This window comes from Hipposideros armiger, unplaced genomic scaffold, assembly GCF_001890085.2.
Source record: "Hipposideros armiger isolate ML-2016 unplaced genomic scaffold, ASM189008v1 scaffold_764, whole genome shotgun sequence".
In the NCBI taxonomy this organism is placed as follows: domain Eukaryota; kingdom Metazoa; phylum Chordata; class Mammalia; order Chiroptera; family Hipposideridae; genus Hipposideros; species Hipposideros armiger.
In genome coordinates, this window is record NW_017732114.1 from 584,235 (window position 1) to 602,984 (window position 18,750).

An 18,750-nucleotide genomic window follows, 5' to 3' on the forward strand; every position below is an offset into this window, starting at 1 on the left:
TAACCAACTGAGCCACCTGGCTGGCCCGCAATGTGGCGTGATTTTAAAGATGGCTGGCAGCACACTGTTCATGTGCCCACTTAGATCCTTGATTATTGTAATAAGTGTTTTATTTGTTCACATGAGCAAGTCATTACTTCATGCAACACAAATAGATTTAGGTTCTCCATTGCCTAGAAAACAGTACTCAAATTTCTCTTTAAACACTTATGTTTCTCCACAATAATTACTTCCCTCATTTTCTCTTCTTAATCCTCTCTAATTATCTTAATTAAAAAAATTCAAATACCTGTCTTCTTTGTAAAGTTAAAACAAAACTTAGGGTAAAAAAATCTATTATTTAAAAGTCTTTTGAAGTATTCTATTCTAAAGAGGCCTAGATTGTAGTTTAATGGTATTTTTTATATGGAAGGAGAATTATTGAAGCTATTTTAATAATTTTTATTATGTGGCTAGATAACATTTTTAAAGGTCATCATGAGCTTTCATTGTGGGACAGTAAATAACTGAAGGGAATTCTCTGCATTACTTTAATAATTCAAGGTCCAGTAAGACTACCTACAGATGTATTTTCAAATAAAAATTGGCACATTTTTCTTTTAGTATAATGTTATTTTTCTAAGGAATAAGTGATCCTTGTGCTTCTTATAGAAATAATACGTATAGATCAGACTCTGTGATCAACAAAACAGGGATGATTGCTGTGTAGTTTGCAAATATTCCATTGTGTGTATGGGACCTGGGGTTAGTCATTGCACTGGGGAAGCTCTTCTAGAATATTCTCAAACTTGGTATGGAAGACAAGGTGAGAGTCAGGAAAGGTTTGAAGATTGCTGCTATGGCCCTGCTGAGTCATGGGGATCTGCAGAGGAGTAGAAAGTTAGGTTAAGCAGGGCTCAACTCACCAGGAGCTGACTTTTGGTGTTAAAAAAAAAAAAAATCACTGAACATCATCACTTTAGAGTAGATAAATTGATTTGAGACACCTGATTCTGCTTGGAATGAAAGGAAGAAAAGCCCTTTTATAACTAAGGCAGGGTAAATAATTGACGACACCTCATAAGGGTTTGTGCCCCTGTTTCCAACAAATATTAGCAATATGCAGCTTTCTTTTGCCTCACATTCTTCCCATTGACATCCCAAAGGACAGTTTTAGTTTTACTGATTATATCAGGAAGTGAGTCTGCTAGCTGATAATCTACTTTTTAATAACTTAATTCTTTATTGCTTTTGTTATTCTAGTCAGAAAAGAAAGATTTCTTTGTTTTCAGAAAAAGGAGTAAAATCATTGTTGCTAGCAGGTATTTATACTGGGCCGACCAATCTTATTGTGTATTTCAACATCCTCTTACTCTCCCTGGAGAAATAAAGCGTTTTCATATGACATCACCTATTGGGTTATGTAACTGGGTATGTAAACAGAACAGTAATGGACTCCATGCTGTTTCTTATAATGGGATGGTGTGCAGTGATGGTCATAAAGTGCTAACTGTCTTTTCTCTCAATAGAGTTTGGAAGCATTCATGGTTTGGCTTTCATTAAAAACAAAAATTTACTATAAGAAAAATAAAATGCCATACATTTTCAAAGTCCTTGTCAAATACTAAAATAAGACATGCACCATGAACTTCTTCCTTCAGGACAGAAGCATGGGATGCTTTTATATCACTTGCAAACCATGGGCTGATAATGAGATGGCATTTCATGAAGAAGAGTTATGTTGCAGAAAACTTCTGCCATGCAATAAAGAATCCTAGGGCCTCCTTACTGACACATATTTCCCCAATCTGATCTTTATATAGTTTCCTAGTATGACTAATCACAGTGTTTATAAATTTTCTGGCTCAAAATCCTTCATCAGAATCATAGACTCTAAGTTAGGGTAGACCTCAAGACATCATCAGATTCAATACACTCCCCTCAGAGCAGTGAAGTTATTCTTAGTCCTACTTTGCCACTTTCTATACAGCTAGAAAATAACTATATCCATGAACAAATGCCCTCTCCTTCCACCCCACCCCATTCTTATTCTCCTGTACTACATATTTTCTTATCCAACAGATTATTTTCAAGTCTTATGTATAAGTAATGAGAAGAGCTGTTCCTTTGGGTCACTGGGAATAGAGTGGGTTTTTTTTTTAATAAATTTATTTGGGTAACATTGGTTAATAACATTATGCAAATTTCAGGTGTAAAACTTGATAATGCTTTATTGTGCGCTCACCACCTAAAGTCTAGACTCCTTCCATCACCTTGTATTTGACTCCCTTTACCCTCTTTGTCCTCCCTCCTCGCCCCTTCCCCTCTGGTAACAACCAATCTGTTATTTGTATCTGTGAGTTTGTTTATTGCTCTTTGTTTCATATCCTACATGAGTGAAACCATACAGTTCATGTCCTTTTTAGTCTGACTTATTTCACTTAGCATAATGCTCTCAAGATCCATCCATGTAATTGCAAATGACAATATTTCATCTTTTTATGGCTGAGTAATATTCCCTCATACATATGGTCCACACCTTCTTTATCCAATCATTTGTGGAAGAACATTTAGGTTGTTGCCATGTCTTAGCTATTGTAAATAATGCTGCAATGAACACAGGGGTACATATATCTTTATGGATAAGTGTTCTAAGTGTTTTGTTTTTTTTCATAACCAATAAATAGTTGAGGCTGAATGACCCCTGAAGGTAAAAAAAAACCCTCTTATTCTTAATTTTGATCCTTGCTTAGGCAAAATATAAAACAATGGACTTCAAACAGATTAAAAATATCATTAGTTTCTCTAGATACAATATTTCTATAGTACCATAAATATGTTTCCCCAGTGATTTTATACCATTTACTAGAGAACCAATTTTCCCTAGAAAAATAAGTGAAAATTAAACTATTCATTGTTTATAGCAACAACTGGCACATAGCTGGATAACCCCTGGAAACCAGCCTTTACAAAGGATGCTGTAGCTGAATATCCCAGTCGGTATATCTCAATATCTCAACTGCATCTCCATCACCTGTCTACTTTTCTTCCCCTTTCAACGTCTGCCATGCCTTGCCATTCACTACTCTTACAATGCTTCTTGGCCTTTCTTTACGCACAATGTTTCCTCCAAAGGATAGATGCTTTATAATCCCCATAAGTTATACATGCTTTTGGGTAGCAGAGAAAAACACATTTATTTTCTTGTTCTCAAAATGCTCTCTATGTCTTTTATATTTCTCTCAATTTAGCTGTCAATTCTCATTCTCATTCCTCCCCTCCCTCCCTCTTTCTCTCTCTCTGTCTTTATCTACCAACCCCTAAAAATAATGACCATGTTTTCAATCCATATGTTGCTGAAAAACACTGATGATCATGCAGGGTGGTAAATCAATATTCTCTAATTTATATTTTTGAAGGCTTCTTTTCTACTTGACTTTTTATAAAATTTTTAACAGCAGAAAATCTTCTGATATGTAGAAATTTGAAATAAGTAGATATATATACATATATATATATATATATATATATATATATATATATATATATATATATATATATATTTGGAAACTTAGGAGAAAGGGAGTCATTTCTAAGTAACCATTATTTCTACACATGTGCCTGTGAGCAAGAAGTAGTAGAAAGGTTTACTCAACTTCCTTGCCTTCAATGTAGCAAGTATTTCTGGGGCAGCCCTTGCTTGACCAGAGGGTTTATGAACACCTACAATTTTGCAGGGGTATGATGTACAACTAAGAAGAAGTCTGTGAATACCCAATAGCTTATTTTGGATGCAAAAAGGAAGCAATGAGTTAATAATGAAATAATTTTAAGAGATTTTTCTCTTTGAGTGTCAAATGATGAATTCTGGGGAAAAAAATGCCTGCTAGGACTATAACATTGGAAGTTAATTATACTAATTAAAATAGGGTCAGGAAGGTCTCTGCACAGCTGTGGTGAAGTGAAGCATTTGAAATTGTGGACAGGGGCTAGCATCCTACTACATAAACACATGGTTGTCATAATGTTGATGTCAACAGAAAGATGTGCAACCTCAGCTCTGAGATGTCCCAGCAATCATGTCGGGAAAACAGTCAGGCAGAGGGGCTCTGCTTGGGTTCCTGAGAAATCTGTATGCAATGTGGTTATAAGCAATTTCTTGGCTACTTCACAATAACATTTATAGAATTACCTTTTAAAAAATATATAAAAACAATCTCTAGACTATGATGCTCTTTTTGAGATCTTCATAAAAATGATTAAAAAAAAAAAGACCACAACTCTACTTACAATTCAAGTATTTTTAATAGTTTCATTTTGTTTTTCATCACGTAAATGATCTCAATCAAAGAAACTGTGCTGATGACAAATGCCTGGTCTACATTCAGGAGGCTACAGAATGAATTTCTATGAAATGCTCTCTAATTTGCTGCCACACTTGGCAGGGATAGAGGTTGTCTCTGCCTCTCCTGTGCTTTTCTGTGGCAGGAGAAAAGCACTTGGCCCAGAATGAGAATCGTGTTCCATTCTAAGGACTGTTTCAACTAAGCCAGGCAGCCCCAGGATGGTTTCATATGCATTCTCATGTTTCCTCAAACAAAGCCTAGCAAATGGGCTTCCCAGCAAATGAGGACAACACATATTGGTAGAATTGGAAGACCATGATTGTGACTGTAGAGCCTCGATTCAAAGCATGATGTGCGGCATGCTTTATATTTGCATTTCTCCATGAAAAAAAATCATTTGTCTGGTGAATGACCAAGAGTGAAAATGTGCAAATAAAGTTCCTTATCCAAAATCTCCTATGGATTGGGCCATTTGATGTGTCTTATCTGTCTGGAGATTGGTCTAAGGAACTCTGGAAGTGAAAAGGAACTAGACAATTGCCTAAAAATTGGCTGCACTCCAAGATCCTAAAATACGAGTAAGGAAAAGTCCTCAGCATGGTGGCCTCAGGCCAGAGGCTATTTGCTCAGTGATCTAGGGGGCATCCTGCTTTGTAGGAAAGTGTGGCAGTTGAATCTGTCTGCTGAGGTGGTGAGATGGCTGGACTCTGAGTGAGGGCGAAGGTCATGACATTAATTTGCTCCATTGTTCTGCTTTTCTGATCCTTGGCCCACTGGGAAGGTTAGGTAGCAAGAAAAGGGCCTGCCTCTTGCTTCTGGGTGCTTGATTTCCCTCTGCTCCTGTGACAAGGAAGATCAGCAAGTAGCAGCCATTGAAAGCCCTGGACCATTCCTACACCCCAGCTCCCAGGAGCAGACATGAGAACCACTGTGCCTGCACTTAGCTGTTTGTGTTACAGGCATATTAGGGCATATGAACATCAGAAGCATATAGATGCTCATACACCCTCTGGTAAAGCAAGTCTTATTGCAGGTTAGAGCTTGTACAGAAATGTATCTAAGGCCACTCCAGTTAGTTTGGTTGCATAACTCAGACGACAACTATGCATTATAAATCTGTAAAACACATACAACTTTGTCAATATACCTGACAAATTTTGTACAGTATTATTATTATTAATCCTGTCATGGGCTAATGCTGAAGAAATTTATTGGCATAAACTCTTTTTTTAAGAACAACATGCTACTTCTCCCAAAATTAGAACTAGTATTTGCTAGATATTTTGTCCCAAGTGCATGGCAATTTCCTAAAGGGAGAAAAAAAATCACAAGTCTGGTCTTCTTGGGATATTTGACTGACTGCTAGTGAGCTCTGGACACACAACTCATCTTCCTTTGATTGTTATGTTCTTTATCATGTTAATGGAAATTCTGTGAGGGGGTGGGGGTGGGGAACCTAAGACTATCTACAGTAATATACCTTTATGATTCCATGTCTAATCATGCTTATACATAACCCATGACTTAATTTTACCTTGAGAGTCAAAGTTAGTGATAATGATCCCTCCAAGGGTCAAGAATTTACAGAAGGACAAACCAAGCTGTTTTCCTAGCTCCTTGCCACATTATTGACTTGGCACCACTTCTTTCTTTTTTTGTTTGCTTTTTTAGGGTTGTTTTTTTTTTTTGTATTTCTTGTATTTTTTTTAAAGATTTTTATTAAAATATAGCTAACATACAATATTATATTAGTTTCAGGTGTACATCATAGTTATTTAACAGTACTCACCTAGCACTATACAGAGTTATAAACACGTTGATTATATTTCCTGTGCTAAAGAAGTGATCACCATGATAAGTCCAGCAACCATCTGATACTGCAACATGCTATCACAATATTGTTGATCTTTTCCCCCATTTAAAAAATTTCCAACTAGAGTTGACATTCAATATTATTTTATATTAGTTTCAAGTGTATACCATAGTGGTTAGACATTTATATAATTTAGGAAGTGATCCCCCAGACTAGCACCACCTGGCAATATACATAGTTATTACCATATTATTGATTATATTCCTTGTACTTTACATCCCCATGACTATTTAGTAACTACTGATTTGTATTTCTTAATCCCTTCACTTTTTTCACCCTGCCTCCAAACCCCCCATATATCACCCCGATAGATCTAGTACCCATCTGACACCATAGTTATTACAATATTATTGACTATATTTCTTATACCCTACATTCAATGACTACTGTGTAACAATGAATTTGTGCTTCTTAATCCCTTCCCCTTCTCACCCACCCCCCAACTCCCCTCCCAATGGTACCACTCTTGATGAACTGGATGCTACCCTGTTTCCTCCCCAATCTGCAGAATGGAAAGGCACCCCTCCATAACATGACTTTATGAACATAAAATAATCTGGCCATCAGAGCTACCTCATCCTTCGATGTGATCACTATCTGCAAGCGTGACTTTCAGTGCACAATTACAGATCCCTAATTACAATTTTTAGTAAATATCTAATTGATTAATTAATACTAGTTTGTCACCTTGGATTATGTTTTGCAGCCAATTTATCCTAGAAGGTTCACTAGAAAATTAATCACTTAAAGGTTAGACGTTCCATGAATACTGAATTTAAAAAGAATAATTTAATGAAAACTACATGGTTTAGTAACCTGATGAAAATATTCTCTAAGCTGCGTAGCATTGATGTTCAATGATGTACTCTTTGGGATTGTGGTCTCCCATGTGTCTTTGTGTTGAACCAAATTCAAATTTGTGTTTTGAGGCAGTTTTTGGTGGGGGTTCTCAGCACTCTTCCTGTGGAGGAGGAGGAGTTTCCTGGATACCCATGTCTTTCTGCTTGATTCTGCAGATCTACCCTTGATTCATCCCAAATATTATACTTGCTTGGGAGTTTAACCTTGAACTTTTTGCTGTCAAAAGCTATTCAGTTTTCAGCAGAATAATTGGGAGCTTAGACTCTGGGGAAATGTTAGGATAAATCCTGGCTCTGCCACTTACTGCCTTGTGGGATATTGAAGTTAGGGATTTCAGTGTCTTTTTCTGTAGAATGGAAATAATGATAGAACTTACTTTATAGGTTTATTTTGAGGATTAAATGAATATTTGTATATAGAGTTTCATAAGAACTCAGAAAGAGCTAAAATTATTACCAAAAGCTCTGTTTTGAAAAATTATACTTATGGGTGATTTCTTGAAATAGAATGGATTTTTTTTCCGTTTTTTTAAATTTAATTTATTTTATTTTATTTTTTATTCAGCCAGATAATGGGAGAGCTTTGTACTTGTAGCACAATGTTTTGACTCTGAAAAACTGTTTTTGGTGATTGTACTTGGATATTAAGTATTTGCTTGTATTAGTCAAGATTCTCCAAATAAACAGAACCAATAGGGTGTGTGTGTGTGTGTGTGTGTGTGTGTGTGTGTGTGTGTGTGTGTGTGTGTGTGATATATATAAGGTCGTGATATATCAAGGTAGTCTGGAAGAAGAGTTTCCTGTTCTTTGAGGCACCTCAGTCTTTTAAGGTGTTTAACTGATTCTATGAGGCCCGATTACATTATGGAGGGTAATCTGCTTTACTCAGTCTTACTGATTGAAATGTTAATCTCATCTGAAAAAAGACCTTCACAATGACATTTAGACTGGTGTTTAACCAAATATCTAATAGATAATGTGGTCTAGTCAAGTTGAGAAGGAAATTAACCATCACATTAACCTTCGAGATGGGACATAAGAATTATCTCTGTAAAGTTCAGGAAATTTATAAGGAGGCTGTTGATAAAGAATTCACCATGTAATGCAACATGAAGTCTCATGAGAGGCATTTCTTGGTCTTTTGCTTCTATAGAGGAAATATTGGCTTTTATCTGAGGGACATTATGAACTCTGTAACTAATTACAGCTTCCATATTTGCATTGGCTGCTAGGAAGCTCAGAGCCATCATTGGCCCAGCTTGAGAGGAGACTGGGACATTAAGGCATACATTTTAGGTGCCTAGCATCTGCGTCACCTTGATAGGGACCCTGTTTGTTTGTTTGTTTGTTTGTTTTTTTACTGTTAAATCACCACCTCCTAATATTTGTAAATATTTATTGAATAAATGTATTAATATATACATTTTTATAAACCACCTCAAATTCACTTCAGAATAAAGCACAGCATAATTACTACATAAAATTATCATGCAGTCTATAAAATATTCTGAATTTTAAAAATGCAATTCTAGATTGTGAGTGAGAAAAAGAGAAAGTAGATAATGCTAGGCATTCATCTGAAAAGTGGACCCAAACTCCAAGTTGATTAAACAGAGTAGGAATTGAAATGCTGACCTTCATTCCTAATCTTTGTGACTCTTCTCATTTGTTGAATATGACTTAGTGAAAGTGAGCTGAGCCCTCTTCCTGGTATTGAGTGGCTTTGGTGAGGAGGAAGTGTGATCTACACACTCACCAGGAGGCTTTTAAGTCTTTTACATAGGTGGTTGCTACCAGAAGAATCATTTTCACAATACATTGTTTATCTTTATGTAAGAGTAAGAAATGCTAGATGTTTCTGGCTGGGTGTTTTGAGGTGACTATGCATCAAGCTCATGGATGAATCTTATCAATTTAGCTGGTTTTTACATGTTAAACTGAGTTTACCTATGGCCAAGAATGCCTTAAGATTTCCCAAAGCTTGACTGAAACTTACAGTTTTCTTCTTGACTCCAGGCCCCTGATCTCCCTTTCCTTAGAGCATTTACTTTAGAAAAACTTGTAATTCTAAATTCTTTTTCTGCTTTTTTGAGATAAAAATCATTTTTTAAGAGCTTTTTGCCAGTTTTGAGTCTTTCTCAAGGACCTGAGCCATGTTGTCATCAGTTTTGAAATGCAGTCATAATGAAAGTTAAAGTTAGTGTACCTATCTCCTAGTTTCTGTGGGAGGGAGGAGCCTAGCTTCAGCAGGCACCTTGCTCTAAGTGTAAAGCCACCTTTGATCATAGAGATCCAAGAAAGTTTACATTTCTTTGGGGTCCAGCTCAATAATAAACACAGATGGCCTATAAGCCCCACCCCCCATTCCAGCTTTTAAAAATGTTCCAGTCATTGTTTGAGCTGAGTGAGTTCACACTGAGTCTGGCTTCTCCTCTCTTCCATATTACAATAGCTTAAATAGTCTTGCTTACCTGTGTAATTTTGCCCAGTATAATTTTTGCTTTGACGCCTGGTTGCCAGGTCTGTAGACACTGACATTTTAAGCACTGATTTACAAGCCAAAGTGCCAGTTTTTATATTTTAGAAAGATAAATATTTCTGAACCAGCATCTCAATATCAACAAATCGTATAGTATAAAAAAGGTACAACCAGAAGTCCAAACCAAGAGAATATTGGTAAGTTCAGAATTAAAGACAATCAGATGTTCTCATCTAGCTTGTATTATTTACCACTTTCATTTTAGAATTACTTTAGCTTAAATATCCATGGCTATGGCCTAACATGAGGAAATGGCTTTCTCTTAATCATTGCTGGCTGAACATTTACCGTGTTTGAAAAATTCCAATGGGCTTAGTTTCTTCCCCAGTGACAATGCTGAATTTTACCTGAGCCCTGTGCCCTTGGAAAATCACAATGATCAAGGGATCCCAATACCTTTGTGTTCCAGGAAACCACTTCTTGCAAAGAACCTCTTTCCTGATATTAGATAAGACCCTCAGCTGAACCTTCTGTTGACTTGTGACAGAGTAAGACACAGAGCCTCCAAATTCCTATTCTTTGCCTCAGAAATGACTTGCTGAACTGTTTGTCCTCACTGATCAATCTGAACAAACTACTTGCTAACTTAACTTGACCAAACTTTAGTTAGGTGTCTTGTTTTCCCCAGGGCTCCTAAACTTTGGCTCACCCTTGAGTTTAAACAAGGGAAATTAATTGGGAAATTAACCAAGCACTGGAAGGTGGAACAACCTCCGCTAACCATCTCTCCCAGAACTGGCCGGCCACAAAGAAAGACATTTCCTATTCAAATACTGATTACCCGGTCTGTTTATTCCACTTTCCCACCTGCAGTCTTTCTGGGCTTATTAATTCTTCCCTGTAAAAGGAAAGCCCTTTCTGCCTCATGTCTGAGATGCTTATAAGTTTTGCAGTTGAAGTGTTCTCCCCATTGCAAGTCTTTTCAAATAAAGTCTCTCCTTATTTAAGCCTGAATTTGTTTTTTCACACCTGAAAATAGTTGCCATTTTCATTGGTTGCCAAAATTTCTTTTATCTCTACATTCTGTGGTTCTTGGTTCTTAAATATATTTCCTACTGCATTACCCCAGTTCCAAATATATCTACGGAAGCATCTCAGGGGGCAAGATGATTTTGTCATCATGGAAAATGTTGTGTAGATTGACATGCTAGAGACACATTTAATTTATATTCTTTGATGAAATACTACAAATTTGTAGAAATTAATGGATTTTGACAGATAACTCTGGAGAACTAAGACTAATGAAGTTTTTCTAAGATGCTGAGAATGATTCAAAATGTACAAACAAAATTTTCTGTAGCAGCAGTTTACTGACTGCACTTTTTCTTTTTCATTGTGGCTGTATGCTTTTAGCAGTGTCTGAAGCCAATCTGAAATTTCAGGTTGGCTTCCCTCTTCCATGTGCTATTGCATATGTTCAGGTACTCACCAAATTAGTGAAATATTAACTACATTTTTCAAGAGGATTTGAAAAGTAAAGCAGGTGCAAATAGAAAGAAGCACACATGGATTATAGAACCAAATCTATTTAAGATCACCTGTTATTTTGGAAGGCAGCTATGCTCACCTTTTACTACCAATGCTGCACTCATCTGTTATTTTGGATTAGCTATGCTTTTCTGTTACAATCAGCTACTGGCCTCACTACCGCCATGACAGTTGATGCATGTTTTCAGTTTTATGCTTCGGCTACTTGCCTGAAAAAACATCTCCATGGAACTTGTTATTATTTGATATGGGGACTTAATTATCTAGAAGCAACAGGTAGAAATACCATAGTATCATGGGAATGGCCCCCGAGTAGAAGTCAGAAAACCTGGGCTCTAATATTGGGTCTGTCATTTATCTATGGTGAACTTAGGTCAGTTAACCTCTTCTGTGTCTCCATTTCTTTTTTATGTGATTATTTATTTATTTTTATTCCCTTGTGCCAGTCCCCTCCTCCTCCCCTCCCCCCGCCCCTTTGGCAACCATCAGTTTGCTCCCCTATATCTATGGGTCTGTTTCTGTTTTGTTTATTCATTGTTTTGTTTTTAGATTACACATATAAGTGAGATCATATGATAGTTGCCTTTCTGACTTAGCATAATGCCCTCTAGGTCCATTTATGTTGTCGCAAATGGCAAGGTTTCATTCTTTTTTATTGCTGAGTAATATTCCAGTGTGTGTGTGTGTGTGTGTGTGTGTGCGCGCGCACACCGTATCTTCTTTATCCACTTGTCTATTGCTGGCTATCTAGGTGGCTACTACTAGTAATGCTGCAGTGAACAAAGGGGTGCATATATCTTTTCAAATTAGTGCTGTGTTTCCTTTGGGCAAATACCCAGAAGTAGAATCGCTGGGTCATATGACAGCTCTATTCTTAATTTTTTGAGGAATCTCCATACAGTTTTCCATAGTGGCTGCACTAATTTACATTCCCATCAACAGTGCATGAGGGTTCCCTTTTCTCCACATCCTCGCCAGCAGTTGTTATTTGTTTACTTTTTGATAACAGCCATTCTGACAGGTGAGGCAATATCTCGCTGTGGATTTGATTTTTCATTACTCTGATGATTAGCGATGTTGAGCATCTTTTCATATGTCTGTTGCTCATCTCTGTGTCGAGTCTCCATTTCTTTAGGATAATTAATTCCTGCTTCATGTGGACACAAGGACAATATAGGGTAAAAAGAGCTTATTAACATTTAAATAATATTGTTTATTACTCATTTCACATATGCATTTTATATCTTTAATAGATTGTGAGCTACCTACAGTCCCCTAACATAAAAGTAAACACATAATAGTTGTTCAATAAACACTTTTAAATGTGTGACCTGATAGGAGTATAAGAAATACTAAAATAAATTCCACAAATAATTCAACAAACATTTATTGTGGGAACATCATTGTGCTAGGTCCCTTAAGAGATACAAAAATGGATCAGACATGAATCCTGCCCTCCAGGCACTTACAGTCCACCAGAGGATATCAGAAATGTGTATAAATACCAAGATAGAAGATTTTAAAAGTCCTAAGAGAGGTACAGAGCAGTGCCATAAGAGTTCACAGGAGAAATTATTTCTAGCTTGGAAAATCATATAAAACTTGGTGAAGATGAAATAATGAGGTGTATCTTAAAGCATCAATCAAATTTGGATGTGGAGGAAGGGGAAGGGCTTCCAGTCTGAGGGCACAAAGATCCTGGCAGGTCATAGTGCAGTGAGCTCAGAGGGAACCGCCCAGGACTGTCTACGGAGACAGCTGCAACTCAGCTTTGGTAGAGTGTGTGTGTGTGTGTATATATATATAAGTGCAGTGGAAACTTAGTGGACTAGAAGAGAGCTTCCTTACAATTATGAGTCTTAATCATTTTTTACCTATATATTTTTTTCTTACAGCTTAAAAAATAAAAAGTGCTACTGCAACTTGGCATCGTTCTTAGAGTAACCAAAAAATGTACCCTGACATTTTTAAGTGTACAATTTCTGGTTAGCGTTCATATATTAATCTAATATTGAGTTGCTAGAACGAGACAAAAATAGAAGTGGAAAAAAATGTAAGATTTTGTTTTATGGCAGTGAATATTACGGTTTTATAAGAAATGTTATTCTAATAGATTGAATTTGTTTTTTTTAAACATACAGATATTTATGGTTTCAAACATGCTTATTGGGGATTTTTTCACCAAGATTTTACAATTTGAGATGAGGAACTGCATACAAGGTTTTCATTCATTCTACAGGTTACTGAGATGGAGCTGAGCATTATGAAATTATGTATATCTGTATGTATATACATACACGTACACATATGTGTGTATATCTATAGATCTAAAGATATAGATCTATAGGTAGATGACTAAGAAAGATGGTGAGATAAGTTTATGAAATATTTGTTCATAACACTAGAAAGTCATCTGATAAATTTAATAAGCATTTAATATTACAATTATGAAGTTTATTTTATTGAAAAATCAGTCCTTAGTTATGTTATACTCTTTTTGTATAATGATGTTCCTTTTGCTTTTAAAATCTGATTAAAAATATACTTTTCACATGTTTACATTGAGAACATTATAAGTATCTGACAGTTCAGCCTGAGCTGGGCGGTTGTTAAGGCTCTAGCTTAGGGGCGCACTTGAGTGCTGAGCACCTTTGTCTCCACCTCACAGCCTGCAGGGTAGGGGCCCCAAGGTCCTGGGTAGCAGGAGACAGCTCACTGGAGTTTCTGACAGACCACAGAAGACTATGCAGCTTAGGTTTAACAGCAAACAAAATAAACATTCTAGGAATTTTGAAGACCCCAGTCTCCTCTCCATTCCCTTTACTTCCCTCTGGCTAAAAAAAAACCAGTCTCATCATGCATGGACAGGACAGACAAGAAAATCGCTGAAGTCCTTCCATGGTGTTTCATTTCATGCAGCTCTGAGGGAGCGGGTGACATCACTGGTGTGACTTTGACACAAGAGAGGACACTAGGGGCTGTGGTGCAGTCAGCTCACTTCAGACTTCCCACTTTAGAGATAAAGCAACTACCAAATACACCCACTCTTCTTTCTGCTTGAGAATATACAGATCTCTTAAAACCCTGAATAAGTTCTTTTTTTTTGTATTTTATGAAGAACTGTAGTACAAGTAGTTTCTTTTATGAAACATGCAGTGAACCTCATTACTTATAATAAACGTTTTCCCTGTGTTAGTTTTTGTATGGTAACTTACTGTTTTCTACTAGTTGTCTTTTTGCCACAAGATAGAAGAAAAAAACAAACAAACATATTTACTTGAGTATGATGGCAGCAGGTTTCTGACAAGCCCATTTACATGGTACATTGTTCAAATGGTGTTGGAGTAGAAAATACAGAAGCACTATACAAACCTACTATTACATTTGAGAAATCATTAGCCTCAAAGGAGTAATAACGGTATGCTATTAAAACCGTGAATACATTTTCAGTATCTGTATTGGAAAAAAAGTTATAAATATGTAAATTTCTGTTCAACAAATCTAAAATAAAATGCACTAAAAAACTGATATGTAGACAAAAGTTTATTTACACCATACAACATTTTAAATATTTTATACACAGCTGCAGCAGAGAAAGCTACTCAGAGCTTTCTAGAGAAAACTGCAATAATAAAGATGTGAAATATATTATTCATATAAAAGTGAGATTATTACTTTATTGCATTTAAAGCAATGAAGAATGTAGCTCAACAAACATTCATTTAATGACAAAAACTTTGCTTTTATATTATAAAGTAAAAAGTGTAGTAATGGCCAAACAGACTGTTATAAACTTTAAAAACTGCATAAATATATACATTGTGCTTCATGGTGAAGTTTTTTGAAAACTAAACCATATGAAGCGGTTACAACATGAATCGTTGCTTGAGGTTTATCTATAAAGATTACCTTACAAATCCATTCCACGGGTACTTACAACACAGGATGGTCAGAACTGTACACCTGGTCCTCCCTCCACTAGCCTGACTAGGTAGAAGCGACCATATGCAAACACCACTGACATTTGACATGGGAATGTCCTGACAGAGGATGGTCACACTGTCCAGCTAGAAATGTCAGGCTTCCCGAGTCTGAAGGGTCAGTGCAATACATTTTGTCTCCATCTCAGTCTGCTTTGATTTCGTTAAACTTCTGTTTGAAAGTCACCCTCTTGCACGTCCAGAGGCAAATTCAGACACTTCTCCCACTCCGCTGGCCTCAGTTCCAAAGCATCCTTTGCCTCTGTGTCTAAGACATTGATGGTGGTGTAATGTTGGTATTCACTGGGGTTTTTGAAAGTGTCCCATGGATTCTTGTTTGGTGCTGGGTTTTCCTGTTTAGAAGAGAAGGGAAGAGAGTAATTTCTTGGATGACTAGGATTGCCTCTTGTTGATGTTTCCAGGAAGAGAGCATGTTTGTAACCGTGATCCAGTTTATATGATTCAGGGATGATCTGAAATTGTGGCCAGCTGTAGGAAATGGTTTTGATTTCGGTTTGCTTTCATTGAACAAATGGATGGACACCTTCAAGTTATCCTAAAATTTTCTAGCAATCAATGGAAGTAAATAGTATTACAAAGGCAAAGCAGATGTTTTGGGTATCTTGTGAAATGTTAGCAGAACTGCATGTTCAGGTAGGAAGGAGCACTAAACCACTGCTAAGATTAAATGTAAAAAATTTAGGTATTTTCCAGAATCTTGGGCAATGATCTTTGTTTATCCCTGGTGAGGAAATGTAATGGGTGGAGCATGTTATGTAATAATAAAAACAGTTACTCAAACTGGCCATATTTCATAAAACTGATTTTTTGTTATCTTTGCTTAGTTTCTCCTCAAGAAATTATCCTTTTTAGAATATTAAAATGCTATGTTCTTTTTATGTAATCTATCCTTTTTCATGCTGTGCATTCCCCACAAATTCCTATATAATTGTGTGGTGCACTAATTTTGTAAACATCATTCTTCCCTCCAAAGAGCACAGCTTTTTGGAAAATGTATCCAGCAATATCATGATTTTTAAGAAAAACTACCAGCCAGCATCCCTTCATGTTTCATAGACTACACCCTCTTAGCACCTCAGATTTAAGACCTGCCCAATTATGACTCCACCCTTCCACGTTGTAGGTGCTCAATAAATAAATGAGAGACATCCTTTGAGGTTTCTATAGCCTGATATTTTGCTAAGGTTTAGCAGTGAACGTGCTTTATTTTAAATATTTAAATATTTTTATAAAATGAGGGAATTTTAATGGGATAGACTCAGCTGAGTAACATCAAAGATCAAGAAGAAAATCATGACTGAAAGCTCCTTAGAAAAAAATTAAACTAAAACAACTATAGTTGTTGAATATATCCTTTACCCCGCCCCCAACCCCAAATTCTGGCCTTTAATAATCAGTTAGCAGGGGGGACATAAAACAGGTACTTGAATAATTATCTGGGTGCCACCCAGTATATTAAAAATCATTCTCAAGTGTGGATAAGCAAAAGGCACAAATCTATAGAAATACTCGTAACTAGAAATTAAATTGCTAAAATCCTCATTACGTTAGATGTTGTCAGCACTTATTAGCCTTAATCATAAGGACATACAAGGAAAACATAGCTAATAGTAAAGATTTAATGAAAAATTCTCCTTTAGGATATGTGCAGGGGTTTAATTCTGATTTAGTCTAATATCCTAAAGTCTCATGAACTATAGTGTTGTAACTCTCCCCTTCTTTTTCCCTCCTTTCCTCTCTTCAATATTTATCAGCTGCTCTGTTGGGCATCATATTAGGCACTCACGAGAATAAGGTGATAAATCCAATATGGAAAAGCAGCATGGTCCACTGGGTAGCATAGGATTTAAAGCCTGATACATGCAGGGCCAAATTCCAGTTGCTCCATTTCATATGAATAGTGACTCAATTTCTCTGAACCTCAACTTCAATATTTGTAAAGAAGACATATGCTTTGCATTGTGGGCCACACGAGTTGGCAAAATGTGTAGGTCGTTACCCACTTTGTGGGGCTGCACAAACAAAAGTGGAGGGGCCTAGCATAACGCCTGGTACTTAGTAAATGCTTGCTGTATAGTAATCATAGTCTTTATGAAAGTGTTTAGAGTTAAATGGAAGTATAAATATATGGATACAGTATATCTATACTGTGGGGGTCCAGAGGAGGGTGGAGATATGGTTTTTTGTGTAGAGCACATAACCTTTCTGAGAACAGTGACAATAGGGCTTGGTCATGAAGACATGTATGTGGTTGGAGGTCAGGTGGCTGAACAGGCACGCATACTGAGAAGTAAAAACCCAGAAAGCATGGAGATGGGGCAACTCTGAGAATAGCAACCAATGTATTTTAGTCAGCATAAAAAAGAACAGCAGAAAAAAACAAGCAGAAGTGAATTAAAAGCCAGATTGTGAGGGGTGTTGCATGCCAGGCTATAAAATTTGGAATTTATTTTGTAAGCAATGGGAATAGTTGAATGTTTGGAGGCACTACGGTGACCTCAATTATTAATCATCAAGTAAAATGTTCACTGGTGTGAATTATGCTGAATCAAGCCAGAGTGGATTATTTATCCATCTTAGACAAAGGGTGTGTCTACAGGAGCTTTTTGAGAATCCTTAGTTTGACAGAAAGTTCAATTAGTTCAATCCTAAAAGGGTTCCTGATATGTAAAGTGTTAGGTCATTTGCTTTGAAAATAGGGGTTCCATTATGCTTGGAATAGGTGTGATTTTCCTTTTCGATTTTGACAATCAAGCACGATGGACCCATGAACTAAAAAGGCCAATTTTAAACTCTGTCAGAATATCTAGATTCTAATTTCAAAGATTATTATTGCCAGTACATGACCGATTGAATTTCTGTGACGCTCTATTAGTGGGTGATGAATTAATAAGGCTGGCCTCTTTGTTAATCTCCTCTGGCATCCCATGGCACTCCCAGCTGAATTGCGGGTCTCACTCTCATTCATAAATGTGTGGACACACTTCAGGTGAGAGGTCTCGTGCTGCTTTAGTGGTACAGAGCTATTGTACCCAGCAATCAGAGTGGGACAGGGTCTGCAGGGAGTCAGCAGGGCTAGTAGTCAGGGGATGCTGTCCACAAGCTACTGACCTTCTCATAGGGTTGGGTGTGACGAGAGGAGCCTACAGACTCTCGTATGGAGAGGTGTAACATTTTCAGTGGGCCAAGTGAATGAATGATAAACTGTGGAACAGCCCCCCAAAAATCATCAAATTTGGACAGTAAGAGCTATAGAGGCCAGGGCAGGCTTCAATGGAGACCTAAATTTACAAGATTTAATCAGAGCTAGTATAGTATAAGTTCCTAAATTTATGCAGCTGTCGTTTACTTTGTTAGCTCAAGTACAAAATGGAGAAGATGTAGTTAAACTGAAGCCTGTGTGATAAAGGCCTAATCGATTATAAACTCAATGTAAGCTAACATGGGAAAGCTTCCAAAAATGCTAATTTGGTCTTAGGCTGTATAAACGGAAATAAAACACAGGAGGACTGCCTGAGTGTGTCTTATAGCTAGCTCATTGGTCCAGGGCAGGCTAGCTGTCACTTGTGGATAAGCCCCTCCCTCCATCCTTTTCTTTTTTCCTCCTTCCCAACCTGCTTCCAACCTACCAATATTGGGGACTAAATGAAAAAGAATATGCTTA

At 36.9% G+C, this 18,750-nt stretch overlaps 1 protein-coding gene and 1 long non-coding RNA gene across 2 annotated transcripts in view; one reads left to right on the forward strand and one right to left on the reverse strand.

The window, feature by feature from the left end:
* The window catches only part of LOC109373972 (uncharacterized), an 89,341-nt gene that overhangs the window by 51,451 nt on the left and 19,140 nt on the right, over positions 1–18,750 (forward strand). The gene's annotated exons all lie outside the window — the stretch shown is intronic.
* Positions 12,457–18,750, reverse strand: part of LOC109373971 (adhesion G protein-coupled receptor B3-like) — a 178,926-nt gene continuing 172,632 nt past the window's right edge. Inside the window, exon 16 of the mRNA XM_019628233.1 lies at positions 12,457–15,418. Within this exon, the coding sequence (XP_019483778.1) occupies positions 15,230–15,418 (189 nt within the window). The 3' untranslated portion in view covers positions 12,457–15,229. The remainder of the gene's footprint in view (positions 15,419–18,750) is intronic.